We start from the raw sequence: 18,089 nt of genomic DNA on the forward strand, positions 1-18,089 counted from the left end.
AAGAGATTTCTTTTTTTAAATATTTTATTCATTTATTCATGAGACACACACACACACACACACACACAGAGGCAGAGGGAGAAGCAGGCTCCATGCAGAGAGCCAGATGCGGGATGCAATCCTAGGACTCCAGGATCACTCCCTGGACCGAAAGCAGGCGCTAAACTGTTGAGCCACCCAGGGATTCCTAATGTAAGAGATTTCTAGTTAATCTGCATCCTTGCCAATATTTGGTATTTTAGTTTTTAAGATTTTATCTGTTCTAAAGTATGTATTATAGTATCCCACTGTGGTTTTAATTTGCATATCCTTGAACACTGACAATATTGAGCAGCTTTTCATGTATTCACTAGTCAACACATATTTTCTTTCATGAATTATGTCTGTCCAAGTTTTGTCCATTTTCAACTGTATCATCAATTTATTATTACTTTCTAAAACTTCATATAAAAAATATATATCTCCTTTATCAGATATGCACTTTACAAATATTTTCTCCAAGTCTGTGGATTCCCTTTTCATTTTCTTAACATCTTTTGAGGAGGCGGGCCTGGGTGCCTCAGCGGTTGAGCATCACCCTTTGGCTCAGGGCATAATTCCGGAGTCCTGGGATCAAGTCCCATAATGGGCTCCCTGCATGGAGACTGCTTCTCCCTCTGCCTGTGTCTCTGCCTCTGCCTCTCTCTGGTGTGTCTCATGAATAAATAAATAAAATATATTTTTAAAAAATTTCAATCTTGATGTATATGATTTAGTTTTTTTTAACTGTTAGTGCTCTGTGTTTCAAGAAATCTTTTAATTTTAGCTTTTACATTTAGTTCTGTAATCCATGTCAAGTTAAATTTTTGTTTATGGTGGTATGGATCATGGTTCACTTTTTCTTCTACAGAGATATTCAGTTAGATCAGCAACACCTCTTGAAAACACTTCTCTTTGCATTCAAGTAAAAAAAAATATATTATTTTTCAATTTACTTTGTGGGGTTTTATTTGATCCATAGTTATCTATAAGTTTACTGCCTAATTTCTAAATATGTATGGGTTTATTAGATATCTATATTTAGTAGATTTCTAATTATTAATTTCTAATTTAATTCTGTATGATTTCAAATCTTTTAAATATACTGAAGCCAAAAATCTTAAAAAAAAAAAAAAAGGGGGGGGCAGCCCTGGTGGCTCAGCACTGCCTTCGGCCCAGGATGTGATCCTGGAGACCCAGGATCGAGTCCCACGTCGGGCTCCCTGCATGGAGTCTGCTTCTCCCTCTGCCTGTGTCTCTGCCTCTGTCTCTCTCTCTGTGTCTATTATGGATAAATAGATAACATCTTTAAAAAAATATATACTGAAGCCATTTTTTATGGCCCAGCATATGTTTCCCTTGATGAAAATTCCATGTTCCTTTAAAAGAATGTGTATTCTGCAAAATGTATTTTCCCTGAACTGTTCTATAAGAGTAACGAAGTCACATTACCTTATACTGTTTGTTGTTTCTATCTTCTAATTCTTACACTTTTTAAACCTAATCTTCTCAGTAGAGAAAGGAAGTTAACATTTCCAACTATCATTGAAAATTTGCTTATTTTTTCTTTCTATTCTGCACATTTTACTTTGTGCACTTTGAAGCTCTGTTTAGATACACACATTTTAGAACTGTTATATATTTTTGATGAATTAGTCCTTTTGTCATTATAAAATGTCCATCTTTATTTGTGGAAATATGCCTTATTTTGAAGTCTACTTTATTAAATTTTAAATTAATATGATGTATACATACATTAACATTATGATGTTTCTGTTTCTTCCCTTACAAGATGCCATTTTTTCCTGACTATATTAGATATTAAAGTTAGGTGTTAAAATTAAGTTAAAGAGTCTAAGAAAAAAGGCCTCAAGATATCCAATAAACATTTAAGGATTTGTGATTTTTAGAAATCCAAAATTCAGAAATTAAAAATTATACTTAGGAATGTTTTTCTTACTATGTCTTCTTGAGTTATCTGAAACTTTTCTCATAAGTCTTATAAATTCAGTGTTCTCCAGCTGTAGTAAAAGAATGCTAATGTCTCACACTGCTGTAAATTCAAATCTGTATTTCATGCATCTAATATAAATTATCATAAAAATTTGAAAAATTATAAAGGAAAGCTACATTTCAGATGTTAAATTAAAATGAAAAAATCTGTAAGCTAAAATATACTATAGTTTCTTAAACTTAGATTCTACTTAAATGATACTTACTTTCCTATATGAAATAATTTTAAATAAAATGCCAGGATATTTTAATGGAATTTACTTAGAATAAACATTCTTAAAAATCACAACTACTGAAATAAAGAAAAACATTTGTTTCTTAAAGATATTCTATATCATATAGTATAGGGCTCATACTCACTTAGTTCTCACAACACACCACGCCTCTTCTAAAACATAATAATTCACATGTAACTCCAACAATTTATCTCTCACTTCTTTTGCAGATTTTCGACTATATGTGGAATAAACTATTTTTGTCCGGGCCCTTTATGTTCAAAACACAAGTTAAAATTTTTTTTAAATAAGTTATAATAGAATGGACTAAAGAAATTTTGCTGGCAAATTAAAATCTCAACACTCACTGGATGGAACATTAATATATATGACCTCAGGCAGCATGAATTGCTTTGGGAATAGCATAGGTTATTTTTGATACATAAGTAGTTTTCACATTCCTACATACGTTTTGCATGTGCTAAAACTTACAGTGGTTTGAATTTTGTATGTTCTGCTTGTTAGTGTTTACTGGAACAGACAGACAAACTGGCTTAGAGTCCAGACATGGGTAGCAGGATAATAGTTTAGAATATAGCTTTGCTTTTCATAATGCATAAAATAATCTGCTCATGGAAAACATTCAAGTAGAGGTGAAGAGAGAAAAAACAGACTTCAGTAGATAACTTCACCTACTGAAATTATCCAAAAAGCATATGAATTGAAGTTGTAATTTAGCAAGTCATACTTTCAGATAGAGGGCATCAAGCGTAGTAGTTAGGAAGCCTGATAAACAAGGTTATTCACCAAAATACGATTTGGTCCTCAATAGAGGAATTTTTATGAAATCTTGAACAATTACGATCTATGTACTGGACATTTCTTAAAATTTCAAGCATAGGGGATGTGCAATGTCCACAACCAGACATAAAACTTTAAATAACTTAAAATTTTATCTCTAATAATAGGCCAAAGTGCATTAGCAGTAAAAGATTACCCTGGCAATTACTAAAATTATTAAAATAACTTTTAAATTCAATTATTTAAGGAAAACAAACCTTTCACACCTCAATGACTCATAACTAGCTAGCAAAAAACACCCTAAATTTTCATAAAATCATGTAACATAAATTTCATGCACTTTTTATATCTGTTAAAAAAGGCTAGTTATAGGTCACCAGGAAGACGGAAATGGTTTCTTTTTTTTTTTTTTTTGGAAATGGTTTCTTAAATCAGGCAGAGGCTTGTGGGGTTCAGAACACAGGCTGGCAAACTATGGCCATGGATCAGATTCCATCTCCTCTTACTAATACTGAGCAGTTCTACTGGAGCATATTGACACACATATAGGTTAATCATAAATATGTGACATTTTCACTTTGAGAAAAATTAGCTTTTTTCATTTTTCAGAGGTTTATTAAGCTTTCTTTAGAGTGAACAGGTACATATCATAATTTCTGGATAGTTACTATACAGTTTTAAACTTTCAGCATGAATATGAAGATGAGAGCATGTGTGTGTGTATGTGTAAAATTTTCCCTGTTCCTAAGAACCAATGTCAGTTGTAAGCATGTTTGGTTGAAACAATGAGTTGCCAACCTCAAGTCTGCATCCTCGTAATGTGGGTGATTCACAATGGGGTGAAGGGTAGACAGCTTGACACTGGCCATCGTAGGCATGGCACCTGCAAAAACAGCATCTGAAAAACAAGAATATATTCCTTAATGACATATTTTAAAGAAAACCAAAAGTTACTACTTATCTATAATATTTGAAGTAGAATTAAGAAAGATGAAATACATTTAATAACCATCGGCATTATTCTTTTTCTTTGGTCAATATTGTCTATTACAATAACAGGCAGCTTTTCTATCTCTGTGCCAGGAACTGTGCTAAGTAAGTTTACTAGGACTAGGGAATTTAATGTACACAACTTTATGAAGTAGGTTCTACATTATTCTGTAAAATAAAGAAACTAAGAGGCAACAAAGGTAAGTAACTTGCCCAAGACTACCCACCCATGTGCACCAGAGCCCACTCTCAGCCACTTCACTACAACTTCCTGCCACATTCAAACTCAGTGTAAGAGGCAATACTACAAAAACATGCAGGGCCAGAAAGAACTGTAAAACTTTCTATCTTGTTCCCATAATTTAAAATGTCAAGAACTGAGAGACTGTTACAAGGGGTAGGTCTCATGCTACATCTTTTAAAATGAAATTGTGAACTTGTGAACTATAGTTCCTTGGAAGACAAAGACCAAATGCTCACTTACCTCCTGGCACTTCTGCATAATAAATTATTATATAATTTTGAAAGGTTATTATCATTTTTAATCAGCATAATAAAATCACTAATAGGAACAAGGCATGTGATTCAGATCTACTGTAAATAACTGAATGTTTGCTTACAATATAACTAAGTATCCTAAACATAACTTTGGGTGGAATAATCTCTACGTATGACTTAAATTTGAAGATATATAAGTCGATCAGTGTAGAGGTATATATTTATCATTATAAGATTGAATAATTAATGATGGAAAGCTCTTAAGCTAGAGCAGTGGTTCTCAAGCAGACATGATTTTGTTTCCCAGGGATATATGTGGTCAGTTTCTGGAGACATTTTTGGCTGGCACACTGTGGGGGAGAGAGGTGCTGTTGGCAACTTGTGGGTAGAGGGAGGGGATGCTGCTAGATATTCTGCAGTGCACGGGCCAGGCCCTAATGTCAATAGTGCCAAGGCTGAGAAAATGTGGGCTGGAGGGACCCAAAGCCCAGCACCACAGTTATCAGGAAAAAACCAGGTGATAGAAATACCCTGCACAGTTTTCACTCTTGGTGACGAGATAAATATGAACAAGATGGGGAAAGAATATTCTATTTTCTTATATGTTTGCTGAAGTTTCCACATATACTCTACTAAATGTATTAGATAAAAGTACCCCTTCTGACTTGACAGAGCTTCACTAATACCTGACTTGGTAAGCAGGCCGTGGGCTGGATTGCAGTTCCCACTTGTCCTCTCCATACAGCAACTGTAAGCAGTACACGAACTATACAGCCCTGCAATGACCTGAGCGCAAGCATTAGTCTCACCCATACTACAGAACTTCATGCTGCGTTTAGTTTTTAAATTTTTTTTTAAAAGATTTTATTTATTTATTGGACAGAGAGAGGGAGAGAGAGAGATAGAGAGAGCAGCAGCTCATCTCAGGACCCTAGGATCCAACCTGAGCCAAACGCAGCTGCTTAACCGACTGAGCTACCCAGGCGCCCCCAACAGGCTGCTTTTAATAAACATGTGGTAACCTTGAGAGAACTCATAATTGAAGAATGAAAAGATTTATAAGAAGATCAAAGAAGAGGTGGCTAAAACTGGGGTAGGAGCTTGTGGGAGTTATCTTAGGATAAATTGTCAAATGTAGGCCCTCTCTGCTAGGGACCTAAGATAAACACTGGAACAAAGTCAGACACAGGAGATTTAAAAGTAGGTACCTCATGAAGCTTGGGAAAAATAACTACCTGGGAGGGGGTAAGGGAGAGTAAAGGGACATCTTGCACCTCATACTCCTCTAGGGAAAAAATTCACTAGAGGAATAATTTTGAAATCCTGATGAAACTGGTCTGGCAGCTGTGAGTGATGGTCCTGTCACCTCTGAAAACCCAGCGTCTGAGCTGAAGCTTATGAAAGCTTGCTTTAACAAGGCTAATTAATAAAACAGAGACCATCAGATATGTGGTAAGAGGAAGTGGCCCCAAGGTGTCACGGGATAAATGTAAATGTAAATACACCGCAGTGAAGAACTAGTGCCACCAAAAATTACTAATTTTCAAAAATGGTCTTGGACAAGATCACAGATTGCTTGTAAAGAATACTGTAGAATATATTTACTCTCTCGAAGGTTTTTCAAAATGAAATAAATACCTCTGCTTGAGTTAATTTTGGATAAAGATAGGAAGATAAAAATGGGATTTTGGGGTACATATACTCATCTCTTTGAAATGAGTTAGTGAAGAAAACAGAATATCTGAGATTTTAACTTTTCTGTGTGCAACTGGTTTTGCAGATTTGGGTGAGGTAGGCAGCACTGACTGAAGTGATGGAAGGGGTATTGTTGACCTCCCCACAGTCAAAAGTACCTTCTCCTACAGTGTGTTCACAAGGCATGAAATTTTGCCACTGAAGATGTATTTGTCATTGTTAGGGTTAACATACAACCATGGTCTCAGACTTATAGCACATAACTATGAATAATCATTAATTCCTTATGTTAATTAAAATTCTTGACAGTTATCTAGGAGGCATTTTTAAAAAGGCACAAAATTGTTTTTTGAGAAGGCTTGACTTGGTGGACACTGCCATTAGCATGCTCAAAATCTGTGAGTGTATAAGTGACCGTGTGTATGTGTATTTTTACATGTGTATATGTAACTACAAGATAATACGATAATAAGATAATAAAATAATAACACAAGATAATAAGATAATAATAAGAGCTACATACCTGGCCTGGTATTGTATTTGATCCATTGTATCAGTTCTTCCTGAGGCAAATTATTAAATTCTCCTATTATGCTCCATTGATTATGGAGGTTTGTACAACCTTGTATTGACATTACTGCTAGAATGCCAAAGATAACATTCTCAAAGCGAACTCTGCAAAAAAGCCAGCCAAAGAGCTGAAATGAAAGAAACCATTTATTTTTAATTCTTATATGAAGAGTGCTATAGGGTCAATAATAAACTCTCACCTTGCTACTTGAACCAAGATGGATTATCATTTGATACTACCTAATGCACTAGTAATATACCAAACTATGGTCATCTATTGTTTAAAAATGGTACATATTTTGGAATTACAGGGTCCAGTAACAATGGAACCTTCTTTCTCCTCAAAAGAATAAATGAGGAAACACCCTTCATTCTTCTAGTACTGATTTACTACCAAGGATTAAGATTAGTAAATCACAAAATTTTGAAACATCCTAGAACTGATTCCTGTAATATCTGGTCTTTGTGGACATTTAAAATAACTATGAAACCTCACTAGCAATAACACATATAATCTTCTCAGAAAAAAAAGCATTATGATATTCTAACACAGGACTCTTATCATCAAAACTAAGTAAGATGTTTCTAGAAGTACACTGATCCCAAAATTCTAGCTTCTTTGTCTAGCTCTTTTGTATATAATAGTAAGAGAACCCCAGAACTGACAACTTGCCCTGGTTCTCTGAGCCAAACAGGATAATACTAGAGCAATTATTCTGCATCTACTCCAGTATTAAAGAAGAACATTTCACGATCATTTTAATGGGCCATGAAACTCTTGCACAGACTTGAACTCCAAACACCTGTGCTTGTGGCTAAACTACTAACCCAGGGGAAAGTGTGCCTCCTCACTTGTCACTTATCGGTTAAAATCTAAGGATAATTTTCAAAGCTACTTGAAATTGCTTTTCTTATTCATAGTTAATCATGAAATAACCTTTTAAATCATTTAAACCCAGTGTTTTGTTTTGCATTACTCAGCAAAGCCATGGTAACTACGGTGCTGTTGCTATAGTTACCACAGTGTAGTGACACAAGAATGAATACCTTACCCGTCGAGAACATATCAAGGAAGCCATAACACACATGTGGGGTGTTAAAAACAACTTCAGCCTCATAATTAAAATGGCAAGAGCAGTGAATGCTAACAGTTGCAATGTGTGAAAAATCAGCTGTAGAAATGAAACAAAATGATATATTCACTTTATATACTTTTAAATTAATAAATATAAAATACATTAAAAGTATTCTCATCTATCAGGACAAGGATCTTTTAATTTAGTAATTTTAATATTTATTCATTCATTCAACAAAGATTTAGCAAATGCCTGCTATATGCCACGTACTGTTCTGGGGGCTTTGGATACAACAGTGAACAAAATGACAGTGAGCAATTTCTGCCCTGTGAGGCTTGCATTTTAAAATATTTAGTAAGAGGGATCCCTGGGTGGCGCAGCGGTTTGGCGCTTGCCTTTGGCCCAGGGCGCGATCCTGGAGACCCGGGATCGAATCCCACATCAGGCTCCCGGTGTATGGAGCCTGCTTCTCCCTCTGCCTATGTCTCTGCCTATGTCTCTGCCTCTCTTTCTCTCTCTCTCTCTGTGACTATCATAAATAAATAAAAAAAAAATTAAAGAAAAATATTTAGTAAGAAAAAAAATATTTAGTAAGGAAAGACAAAGACAATGGCAAGTAAATGAATCCATTGCATAGTTTTTAGAAAGTGGTAACTGCAGTGAAGAAAGTGAAAGGGAGAAAGGAGACTGGGGGTGCAGGATGTGGTGAGGTCACAGGTGGGAGCAGTTACAATTGCGAGTAGCACAATCAGGGAGGGCCTCAATGAAGAGGTGGTATGTGAACAAGACCCACACAAGGTGAGGCAGCGAGCCCCAAAGACTCACAAAAATGGAATGCTTCACAAATCTATATGTCAGTCAGTCAGCAACAAAATCACAGCAATACATAATCTAGATTATTTTTAAAGTAGTGGAATTATATACATAAATATTTGTACTGATTAGCAGGACACCTCATTTTTATTCAGATGGGATTTCACTGAGCAAAGGTTTCAGATAAAACTTTTCTAACAGATCTATTCAGAAAATATCAACCAATTCTGCACTAGAAAAATAGGCAAAGAATTAATGCAACCAAAAGTTATGTTCTAACTCATTGATACTCAAACAAAAAGGTAAGAGATTTTCATCTATAAAATGGACAAAAATGAATACTGAGTGTTAGAGAAGATGCCTTGAAACACACACTGAAATAATTGGAAGATTTCTATAATTTAGCAATATTTATCAAGATGATACAAAAGAGCCAACCCTTTTGGTGTAAATTTCTATTCTAATTAAAGGGAATGATCAAGACCAAAAAAATGCTTGTACAAAGATGATCACCAAAGTGAATTTTTAGCAGCCAAAATAGGGACAACCTATGTGACCAATATAGAGGAATAAGTAAATTACCACATTTCCCACATGTGGATAGCCACGTATTAGCAGATTATTTAATGGCATGAAAAGTTTTCAATGTGTATAATTATGTACATACAAAATACTAAGTTTGTGAAAACCTATGTGCATGGGCACAAGGGGTGGGGAAGGCTACAAAAACATAACAAAAAGTCAATAGAGGTTATTTCTGAATGGTGATTTTTCTGAATTTTCTCACATTTTTAAACGTGTTATTTTAGAATTGGAAGTATATAATTTCTATTTAAAACAGAATGCAAAGCTGATTTTTTCCTTTTTAAGTAAAGATGTTTAAAAATGGAATTTGTTAATGCTTTCATAATTCTTGAACCCAAAATTGGAATGTGAAAGATTTCAAAATTAACCATTCATTTTTCTTTGGTCAAACTCCCCTTTGGACAAAACTGGGGAGATGTTGCGGAGGGAACAAAAGATATCAACATATCAATATACTTCACACCAAAATAGGTCTTTTTGTTTAGGACCATTAAATCACAGATTGGTGGATTAAGCCACCAATTGGTGGCTTTAATTGTCTATCCAAAACGGAGATCTTTTCTGTAAATCTATGAACTAGCTATTCACTAATTCCTGAAAAGGAATATGTCATAGGAGTGCCTATTATAATTATGGATAGCTATAAATGTTAGAAATTCTTTTCTAAAATTGAACAGTATCTCCCCATAATTTGCACACCTGTGCAACTGCACAAAATCAGTCTAAACCCATTTGCACATGACAGTTCTCTGTTACCCAAATACTGTAATCATGACTTTGCACTAACCCCACTTTCACCCTCAGAAGCTTTCTATTTTTAAGTTAAATATTCAGAAACTTGTATTATTAGTTCTGTGTTGTCATAACTCTGGTTGCCTTGCTCTGGACATGGTACAGATTGCCCGTGTCTTGTTAAAATGTGGCATCTAGAAACAGATTTCCATAGATGTGCTCTAATTAATGCAAGTACACATCTGACTTGTCCCAGGATGCCTTCCTTTAGTTATTTTGAGCCACAGGATGAGACTGTCATTGTCTCTCCTAAGTCCCATCACTTGTACTCTATTTTTTTCCCATTGCTTCTACTTTAGCACCAACTTCCCATATAAGCAGAATTAAATCCAAAGTAATAATTCTCCTTGACTTTCCTCTATCATCTAAAGGCTGAAAAGAGTCTGCATATGGAGACCTGAAAGATTCCCACCATTTCCTTATCTTCTCTGCATAATGTTTTTTGTAGGTGAATGACAGAATGACCATTCCAAATGGCACCTCTTATGTTTGTTTTCTGTTGCTATCCACACGCTCTAACCCCTCTTCTACTCACAGGCCACCGACTTTCCATAGAGCTCTCTTGCAATAGCTACTTTATCTCCTATTCTATCAAACTGTTTTCTTTTTAACTACCAAGTAGAAGACAGAAGGCTATAGTCAAAAAGCACAGTCCAAAATTCTGTACTTTATGTACACTCCTGCCAATTTGTTAGTACCTCTTTCCACATAAAAATTACTAGGAAAATCCTCACAACATCTTTTAGAGGCTGGAAGCAAGGAAAGAAAAGAAGCTCAGGGAACTGTTCACTATCCGTCCTTGGAACAAGTGAGCCCAGTTGGGTAAAGTGTGAGTAGCAGCTCCCAAGCATAAAGAAAACAAAGACTAGGTGTAGAAGGCGAGTCCAAATGGCAGATTGTCCCAATCAACACTACCTGCCACAACAGGTGTGAAGACATCTTGAGAACATGGTAGAGATGCCCTTCACTGGCACAGTTAACAGAAGCCAGAATATTAGCTGGAGGCTCTGAGGTCTCGGTCCAGAAGGCACATATATTTAAAAGTGGGCATTTACACAGTGCTTAACTTACACCAGGCATTATTGTATCTTACAGATACCCCACTTAATCCCATAGCCACCATTTAAGGGAAGTACTGTTATTACTGTTGTTTTGGTTGTTCCCAAAAAGATGTAAAGCAACTTGGCTACGATCACACAGCCAGTTAGTGGGGAATATGAGGCCAGCCAGCTTCTGGGTCTGTGTCTTTAACCCCTACACTATGCTTCCTCTTCAGACAATCAACTATTCAATCACATGGTTCTATTAGTCTGTGAACATGGAAGTGTCCCCAACATATTTCACTCAATCCATTTTTCAAAAGAAGTAATTCTTCCCTCAAATTCTGATTACCTTTTAAAAGGCCATCCTCTTTACTGCCAACAGGACAAAAATATCTACAACTCAGATCTCATTAAACTATCTTTTGCTTAACAATAGAGTCCAGCTTCTTTGCTTACGAAGTCAGCATAGTCTGAACCTGGGTCATTTTCTGCTACTTCTTGCCTTTTCTATGCATTAGCAATACTGATTTGCCTGTAGCTCTGAACGTAACATATTACCTTATTACCTTATGCCTTCTTTATACATGCACGCGCTTTGACTTTGGTAAACTCTTCCTCTATGGTTATTTTAAAAAGAAAATCTGGAGATGCCTGGGTGGCTTAGTGGTTGAGTGTCTGCCTTTGGCTCAGGGTGTGATCCTGGGGTCCAGGGATTGAGTCCCATATTGGGCTCCCTGCAAGGAGTCTGCTTCTCCCTCTGTCTCTGTGTGTGTGTGTCTCTCATGAATAAATAAATAAATAAAATCTTAAGAAAATAAAAAGAAAATAAATAAAATCTGAAAAAGAAAAAGGAAAATCTGTCCCTAACTACCCATTCTTCTTCACACAGATTTAATCACTTCTCTGTACTACTTTTCTTCCAACTTCCTCTGTCAAGGCACATATAATTATCTATTCACATTGTTTGTCTTCCTCCACTATACATCAAATTCCAAAAAAGCAGTGACCTGATGTATAACAAGCACATAATAAAGACTGAACTGATTAGTATACAGAATAGAAAAAATTAAAATGGGCAAAATTAGGATAAATGGAGAAATGAAAGATAATAACAAAGCAAAATAATGAGAAAAGAGAGCAGAAAATCAAGGAATACTGTGTTTCTAAAAAGCAGTGGGTTTGAAATATCACATGATAAAATATAAAGTATGAATGTGCACTATTAAGTTAAACTGGGCACCATGGGACATGGCTGATTTGCATAAGTGCAGCTCACATTAGGCAGCAGCATGTGGTGAGTGATTAACGGCATGGCTCTGCTGCTACACGCCAAGGTTCATAGGCCTTGGCTTCACAGAGCTGAAGGGACTTCAGCTTCAGAGATTAAAATGAAGGGACTTCAGCTCTGTGACGCTGTTACTCAACTTCTCTATGCCACAGTTTTCTTTCACCTTTCACCTGTAAAATATACAAAATTATACTTAACCTCAAAGGGTTGTTGTGCAAATGAAATTATAAATATGTGTAAATCACTTCCCCAAGTGCCCTGCACACAGGAAGCAGTAAGTGCTATTACTTTGAGGGCACTGGAAGCACTCGAACACTGCTAGTGTTCACATGCAAGCTTTACATTTACGAATGAGTGGCAGATCTGAGGAAAGCTATTTAATTTCCGTAGGTCTCTATTCCATGGCCAAGACCACTTTGTTCTTCTTAAACGTGTAGCTAGGCTCCATTTCCGAGCTCCCTGCAGTCAGGTGTGGCCAAGTGCCTGAGTTCCAGCTGTGGGCTGGAAGTTCATATTTCCATTTCCAGGCCTAGTCCTTACAAACCTCCAGCGCATGATCATCCCTGTTCTTTCTCCTTTGCTGCCTTCATGTAGACAAGCACATCAACCCTCCAGGACACAGCCTTCCCCGTTCTTTCTCCTTTGCTGATGTGATGCAGACAAGCACTTCGACCTCAGCACCTACACACTGAAGACGTCAGAGCTATAAATGCAAGGGCTCTGGGTTCCTCAATCACTGCTTGTTGGGAGGGCCACTGCTAGCTAGGAACTCCTGATTTTAACTTTATGTGAGCAAAGAATAAAACTTTACTGAGTTAAATCACTGAAATATTAGTGTTTGTCTCTGTTAACAGCTCATCTAACTAACATAATTTTCTTATTTGCAAAATGGGAATAATATTACGAGAATTAAAACAGCACAGTACATGGCACATAGTAACTATTAAAAAATATTCATTATCATTACAGGCTGTTTTTATTAAGTCCAGATTCAGTTGCCCTCTCTTGTAAATTTGGCCTTTCCCTTAAGACTCAAAGCGCTATTACTTAGGAAATCATATTTCTAGCCCCTGCTGAGCTTTCTCTTCATATGCCACAAAATCATTTAGCGCCATATAAAATGTTGTCTTGTTTCACATCTCTGTTGAAAAATTATGCATACCTGAGGGCAGAAACACTGCTTTGCCATCTTCTGTATCCTGTAACAATCTAAGGTTGTAACTGATTGACCATCAAGTCTGGCTGTGGCACAAGGCCACCAGCCCCAGGGCCATGGGTGTCTGCCCTAATGGGCTGTAGCTGATGGGCTCAGTGGGCTGGGAATTAATGCTGCTATTGTTGAATGAATAAAAGAATGAATGAATAAATGAAGGTAATTTAATTATGCTCTGTGGTTAGAGATGAGCCTTCAATGGTTTTCAAATCCTTACTACTGTTCAAAAAAGCAGATGAAAACATGGGAAGGACCAGCATTTATTAGCAATGCTGAAACACTGAAGCGCTGCTGACAGTGCAGCAGCAAGGCAATACTTTTGTGAATTAACCTTGAACTAGAATTTAATACACAAGTATAACAGAGATTAAAATGAAAGCTTTACCTCACCATGTTCAAGGAGCTGTTTTCTGGAATAAAAAAACATTCTCTATTTACTGAATGCCCATTATGATTGCATAAATACAAATTTCATTTATTTGTCCGTAGGTTTAAAGAATTTGATTCTCTCTAAACTACTCAGTAACATAAAAAATATTAGATAATATCACTAAAAATCATAGCAATTTGAAAGGCATGATTTATAGTCATCCTATTTAAGGTATATACTTATTAAGGTGTAGATAGATAGATACATAGATATAGATACATAGATATATAGATATCTTAAAGATAAAATAGCTTTTACCAATTGCCAGAGGTTGTACCTCTAGAAGGCTTTAAAGAAAAAGAATTTCTATTAAATATTCAACCATATACAGTATATACACTCCTTTAGATAAGTACTGCTGGACTTTTGAGTTGCTTTCATTTTTTACAACTATAAGTACCATGACTATTCTTGTACATAAAACTCTGAGCATCCTTCAGTGTTTCTTTAGTGTTTCTAGATAAATTTCTAGAGGAAAAGTTACTGGGTAAAACCTATAAATATTTTTAGTTCTACAAAAGTTTATGTCTAAAAATACTACTGAGCTCTAGGCACAGTGCAGTAAACACAGCACAAATAGTGCAGATGTTGTTCTTTTCCTCTTAGACTGCGTGTTAGATACACAAGAGGTACGGACTGCCTATTTCATTATTTCATCAAGAAGATTGAAGACTTCAGTTTTATATACAGAGCCCTTCTTCTAATGGATTTTGGAGTTGGAGAGAAAAGTAACACAGTTCAAGTAAGATACTAAGAAGTAAGGAAATTTGAGGGCACATACAGATCCAGAGTATTTTTTTTAAAAGGTGGTGAGGGGAAGGCCTGTCAGGAAAGCAGAGAGATCACCAAATTACTCTGCCTCCATTGCAGCTTGGCCCTGATTTGTGCAGTGGAGGAAGGGAGGGGGATGGGGGGCTTCCCACCTGTCCTAAAATCTGCTGGTCACAACAGAATCCTATAGTGAGCTGCTGTGTGCAAAGGAGGACAGGCTCTGACAATAATTGCTGATGCAAACAAATCTAGTAGCTAATTTAAAATGTGAATATACAACCAAATCTGCAAACATAAAACTGAAATAGATAAACTGGTAAAGAGCAATAATAGATGCTCAAAAAAAAGAGAGGCTAAAGCAAAAGATTAAGAGAACCAAGAATTCTCTGAGGTAAAGGAAGATGTGAATATTCAGATTAAAATGTCCCATGAATTAACAAATATATAAAATACACACACTCATGCATACATATATACATGAATATCTCAAAACTCCATAAATTTCCAGAGAGCAAAACTTGGTATAAAATTTCTCATCTATAATGCTCAATGCAAGAAAACAGTAATTATCTAAAAAATGCTGAAAAAAAATCTCAGAAATATCTATTAACCAAACTAACAACTTAATGTGAGGGCAAAGTTAAAGGTACTTTTCAAATGAGAAAGCATCCAGAAACCCTTGGGAAGAAGACACTGTGGCACTACTCCCCAGCAGGAGCTGCTGTTGCACCACTCTGGAACCAGGGCTGCCAGGGCCCTGACAACCCCATGCATAAGCCCTGTGCATGTCACATAAGAGATGTGGCTGCTCTGTGTATACCAGAATTTCAGACCTCGATGGACGCTCCAAAAACACCAATGCCTTAGGTGTGAAACCAGTGCTGCTGCAGGCTAGCCAGACCCAAACCCACTGTTGCTTTATGAATACCTGCACTCCAGTCTCCAGTTTGGTGGCCAGGTGATGCACACCCACGTCCTATAAACTGTCACCACTGCGGACTAGACAGTGCCCCACTCTGAAGCCACTGCTGCTCCATAAGTGTCTGGGCTGCAGTCCCTGAATCTGTGGCTGCTCCGTGTCATTCTCATTTCTCAGGAACCAGATCCACTGCTACTGTGTGCTAGCCAGAGCCTGCCAAGCACATGAGTTCCAATCCCCATAGCTGTTCCACGGGTACCCATGTATCAAACACGAGGGTCACCACCATCACCACAAGGGCATCCACAAGATGAACCCAATGCCAAGGAGGATCCCCTTGACCATGACATGAATCAAGTGATCCCCTGCAGCTTCACCACTGTGGATTCCAACAGATGACCACTGTTACAGCCATCCATAGCCTTGGTTATTGAGGCCCCTGCAATCTTCATGGATGCTAAGTCTCTAAAGTCTGAAAGAGGTGATTATTCCATCAAATGTGAAGACATCAATGCAGATTTATAAGAAACATGAAAAAATCAAGGTAGCATTACACAACAGTTTCCAGTAACTGGCCCCACAGAAATGAAGATCTGTGAATTGCCAAAGAATCCAAAATAATTGTTTCAAGAAAGATCAGTGAACTACAGAGAATGTAGACAACACAATAAAATCAGAAAAATAATCCATGAACAAAACAAGCTTAACAGTGAGCTAGAGGTTATAAAAAAGAAGCAAACTCTAGAGGTAAAGAATACAATGAATGGAATGAAAAATACAATATAGAGATCAACAGCAGACCTGATTAAGCAGATGAAAGAATCTGGGAACTTGAGGACTGATAATTTGAAATTATCCAGTGAGAAAAAGAAAAAAGAATGAAAACAAGTGAAGAAAGCTTATGTGAATTATGGAACACCATCAGGAAAAATAATATTTATATCATGGCAGTCGAAGGAGGAGAAGAGAGGGGAAAAGGGCAGAAATCTTCTTTAAAGATAAGCTGAAAACTTGCCAAATCTCAAGACAGATATGAGTATCCAAGTACATGAGGCTCATAGATCCCAATACAAATTTAATCCCCCCAAATTCACTGGACACATTGTAATGGAAGTGTCAAAACCAAAGACAAAGAATGAACTGCCAAAATAGCAAATTATCTCATATAAGTGAACCCCCATAAGGCTATTAGAAGATTTATCAGCAGAAACCTTGCAGGTCAAGAGAGGATGGGATGGGGGCACCTGGGTGGGCTCAGTGGTTGAGCATCTGCCTTTGGCTCAGGGTCTGATCCTGGGGACCCGGGATCAAGTCCTACTTTGGGCTCCCTGTGGGAAGCCTGCTTCTCCCTCTGCCTGTGTCTCTGCCTCTCTCTCTGTGTCTCTCATGAATAAATAAAATCTTAAAAAAAAATAAAGAGAGGATGGGATGATATATTCAAAATGCTCAAATTTTAAAAATCTGCCAATTAAGAATAGTTCGCCCAGCAAAGCTGTCCTTCAAATGAAGTAAAAGATAACTTTCTCAAACAAAACCTGAGGGACTCTCTGTGACTATCATAAATAAATAAAAATTAAAAAAAAATTTAAAAAAAAGGGATCCCTGGGTGGCGCAGCGGTTTGGCGCTTGTCTTTGGCCCAGGGCGCGATCCTGGAGACCCGGGATCGAATCCCACATCAGGCTCCCGGTGCATGGAGCCTGCTTCTCCCTCTGCCTATGTCTCTGCCTCTCTCTCTCTCTCTGTGACTATCATAAATAAATAAAAATTAAAAAAAAAAAGAAAATTATAAAGGAAGGGAGAAGAAATGTTGGGAAATATCAGGAAGGGAGACAGAACATAAAGACTCCTAACTCGGGGAAACGAACTAGGGGTGGTGGAAGGGGGGAGGAGGGCGGGTGTTGGAGGGGAATGGGTGACGGGCACTGAGGTGGACACTTGACGGGATGAGCACTGGGTGTTTTTCTGTATGTTGGTAAATTGAACACCAATAAAAATTAATTTAAAAAAAAAAAAAATTAAAAAAAAATTAAAAAAAAAAAACCTGAGGGAATTCATTACCACTAGACCTGCCTTACAAGAAATGCTAAAGGGAGTTAGTTATGCTAAAATGAAAGGATGCTAATCAGTAACCTAAATACATATGAAAGTATAAAACTCACCATAAAGTTACCTATACAGTCAAATTAGGAATACTCTAATGTCATAAGAGTGGTATGTAAATCACTGAACTATAACAAAAAGGTAAAAAAAAAAAAAAAAACCAAAAGTATTTAAAAATAAATGTAGCCACAAATGGATAGCAATATAAAAGATCTAAACTGTGACATCAAAAGCATAGCAAGGGAAGGAGAAAGTGAA

At 36.8% G+C, this 18,089-nt stretch overlaps 1 protein-coding gene across 1 annotated transcript in view; it reads right to left on the reverse strand.

Annotated features, from left to right (window-relative positions):
• The window catches only part of DPY19L2 (dpy-19 like 2), a 94,770-nt gene that overhangs the window by 7,072 nt on the left and 69,609 nt on the right, over nucleotides 1-18,089 (reverse strand). The window contains exons 17-21 of the mRNA XM_072764720.1: nucleotides 13,996-14,020; nucleotides 7,853-7,972; nucleotides 6,754-6,928; nucleotides 3,846-3,945; nucleotides 2,392-2,517 (exon numbers count right to left, since the gene is read on the reverse strand). Of these exons, the coding sequence (XP_072620821.1) occupies nucleotides 2,392-2,517; nucleotides 3,846-3,945; nucleotides 6,754-6,928; nucleotides 7,853-7,972; nucleotides 13,996-14,020 (546 nt within the window). The remainder of the gene's footprint in view (nucleotides 1-2,391; nucleotides 2,518-3,845; nucleotides 3,946-6,753; nucleotides 6,929-7,852; nucleotides 7,973-13,995; nucleotides 14,021-18,089) is intronic.

This window comes from Vulpes vulpes, chromosome 7 (assembly GCF_048418805.1).
Source record: "Vulpes vulpes isolate BD-2025 chromosome 7, VulVul3, whole genome shotgun sequence".
NCBI classification, from domain to species: Eukaryota; Metazoa; Chordata; class Mammalia; order Carnivora; family Canidae; genus Vulpes; species Vulpes vulpes.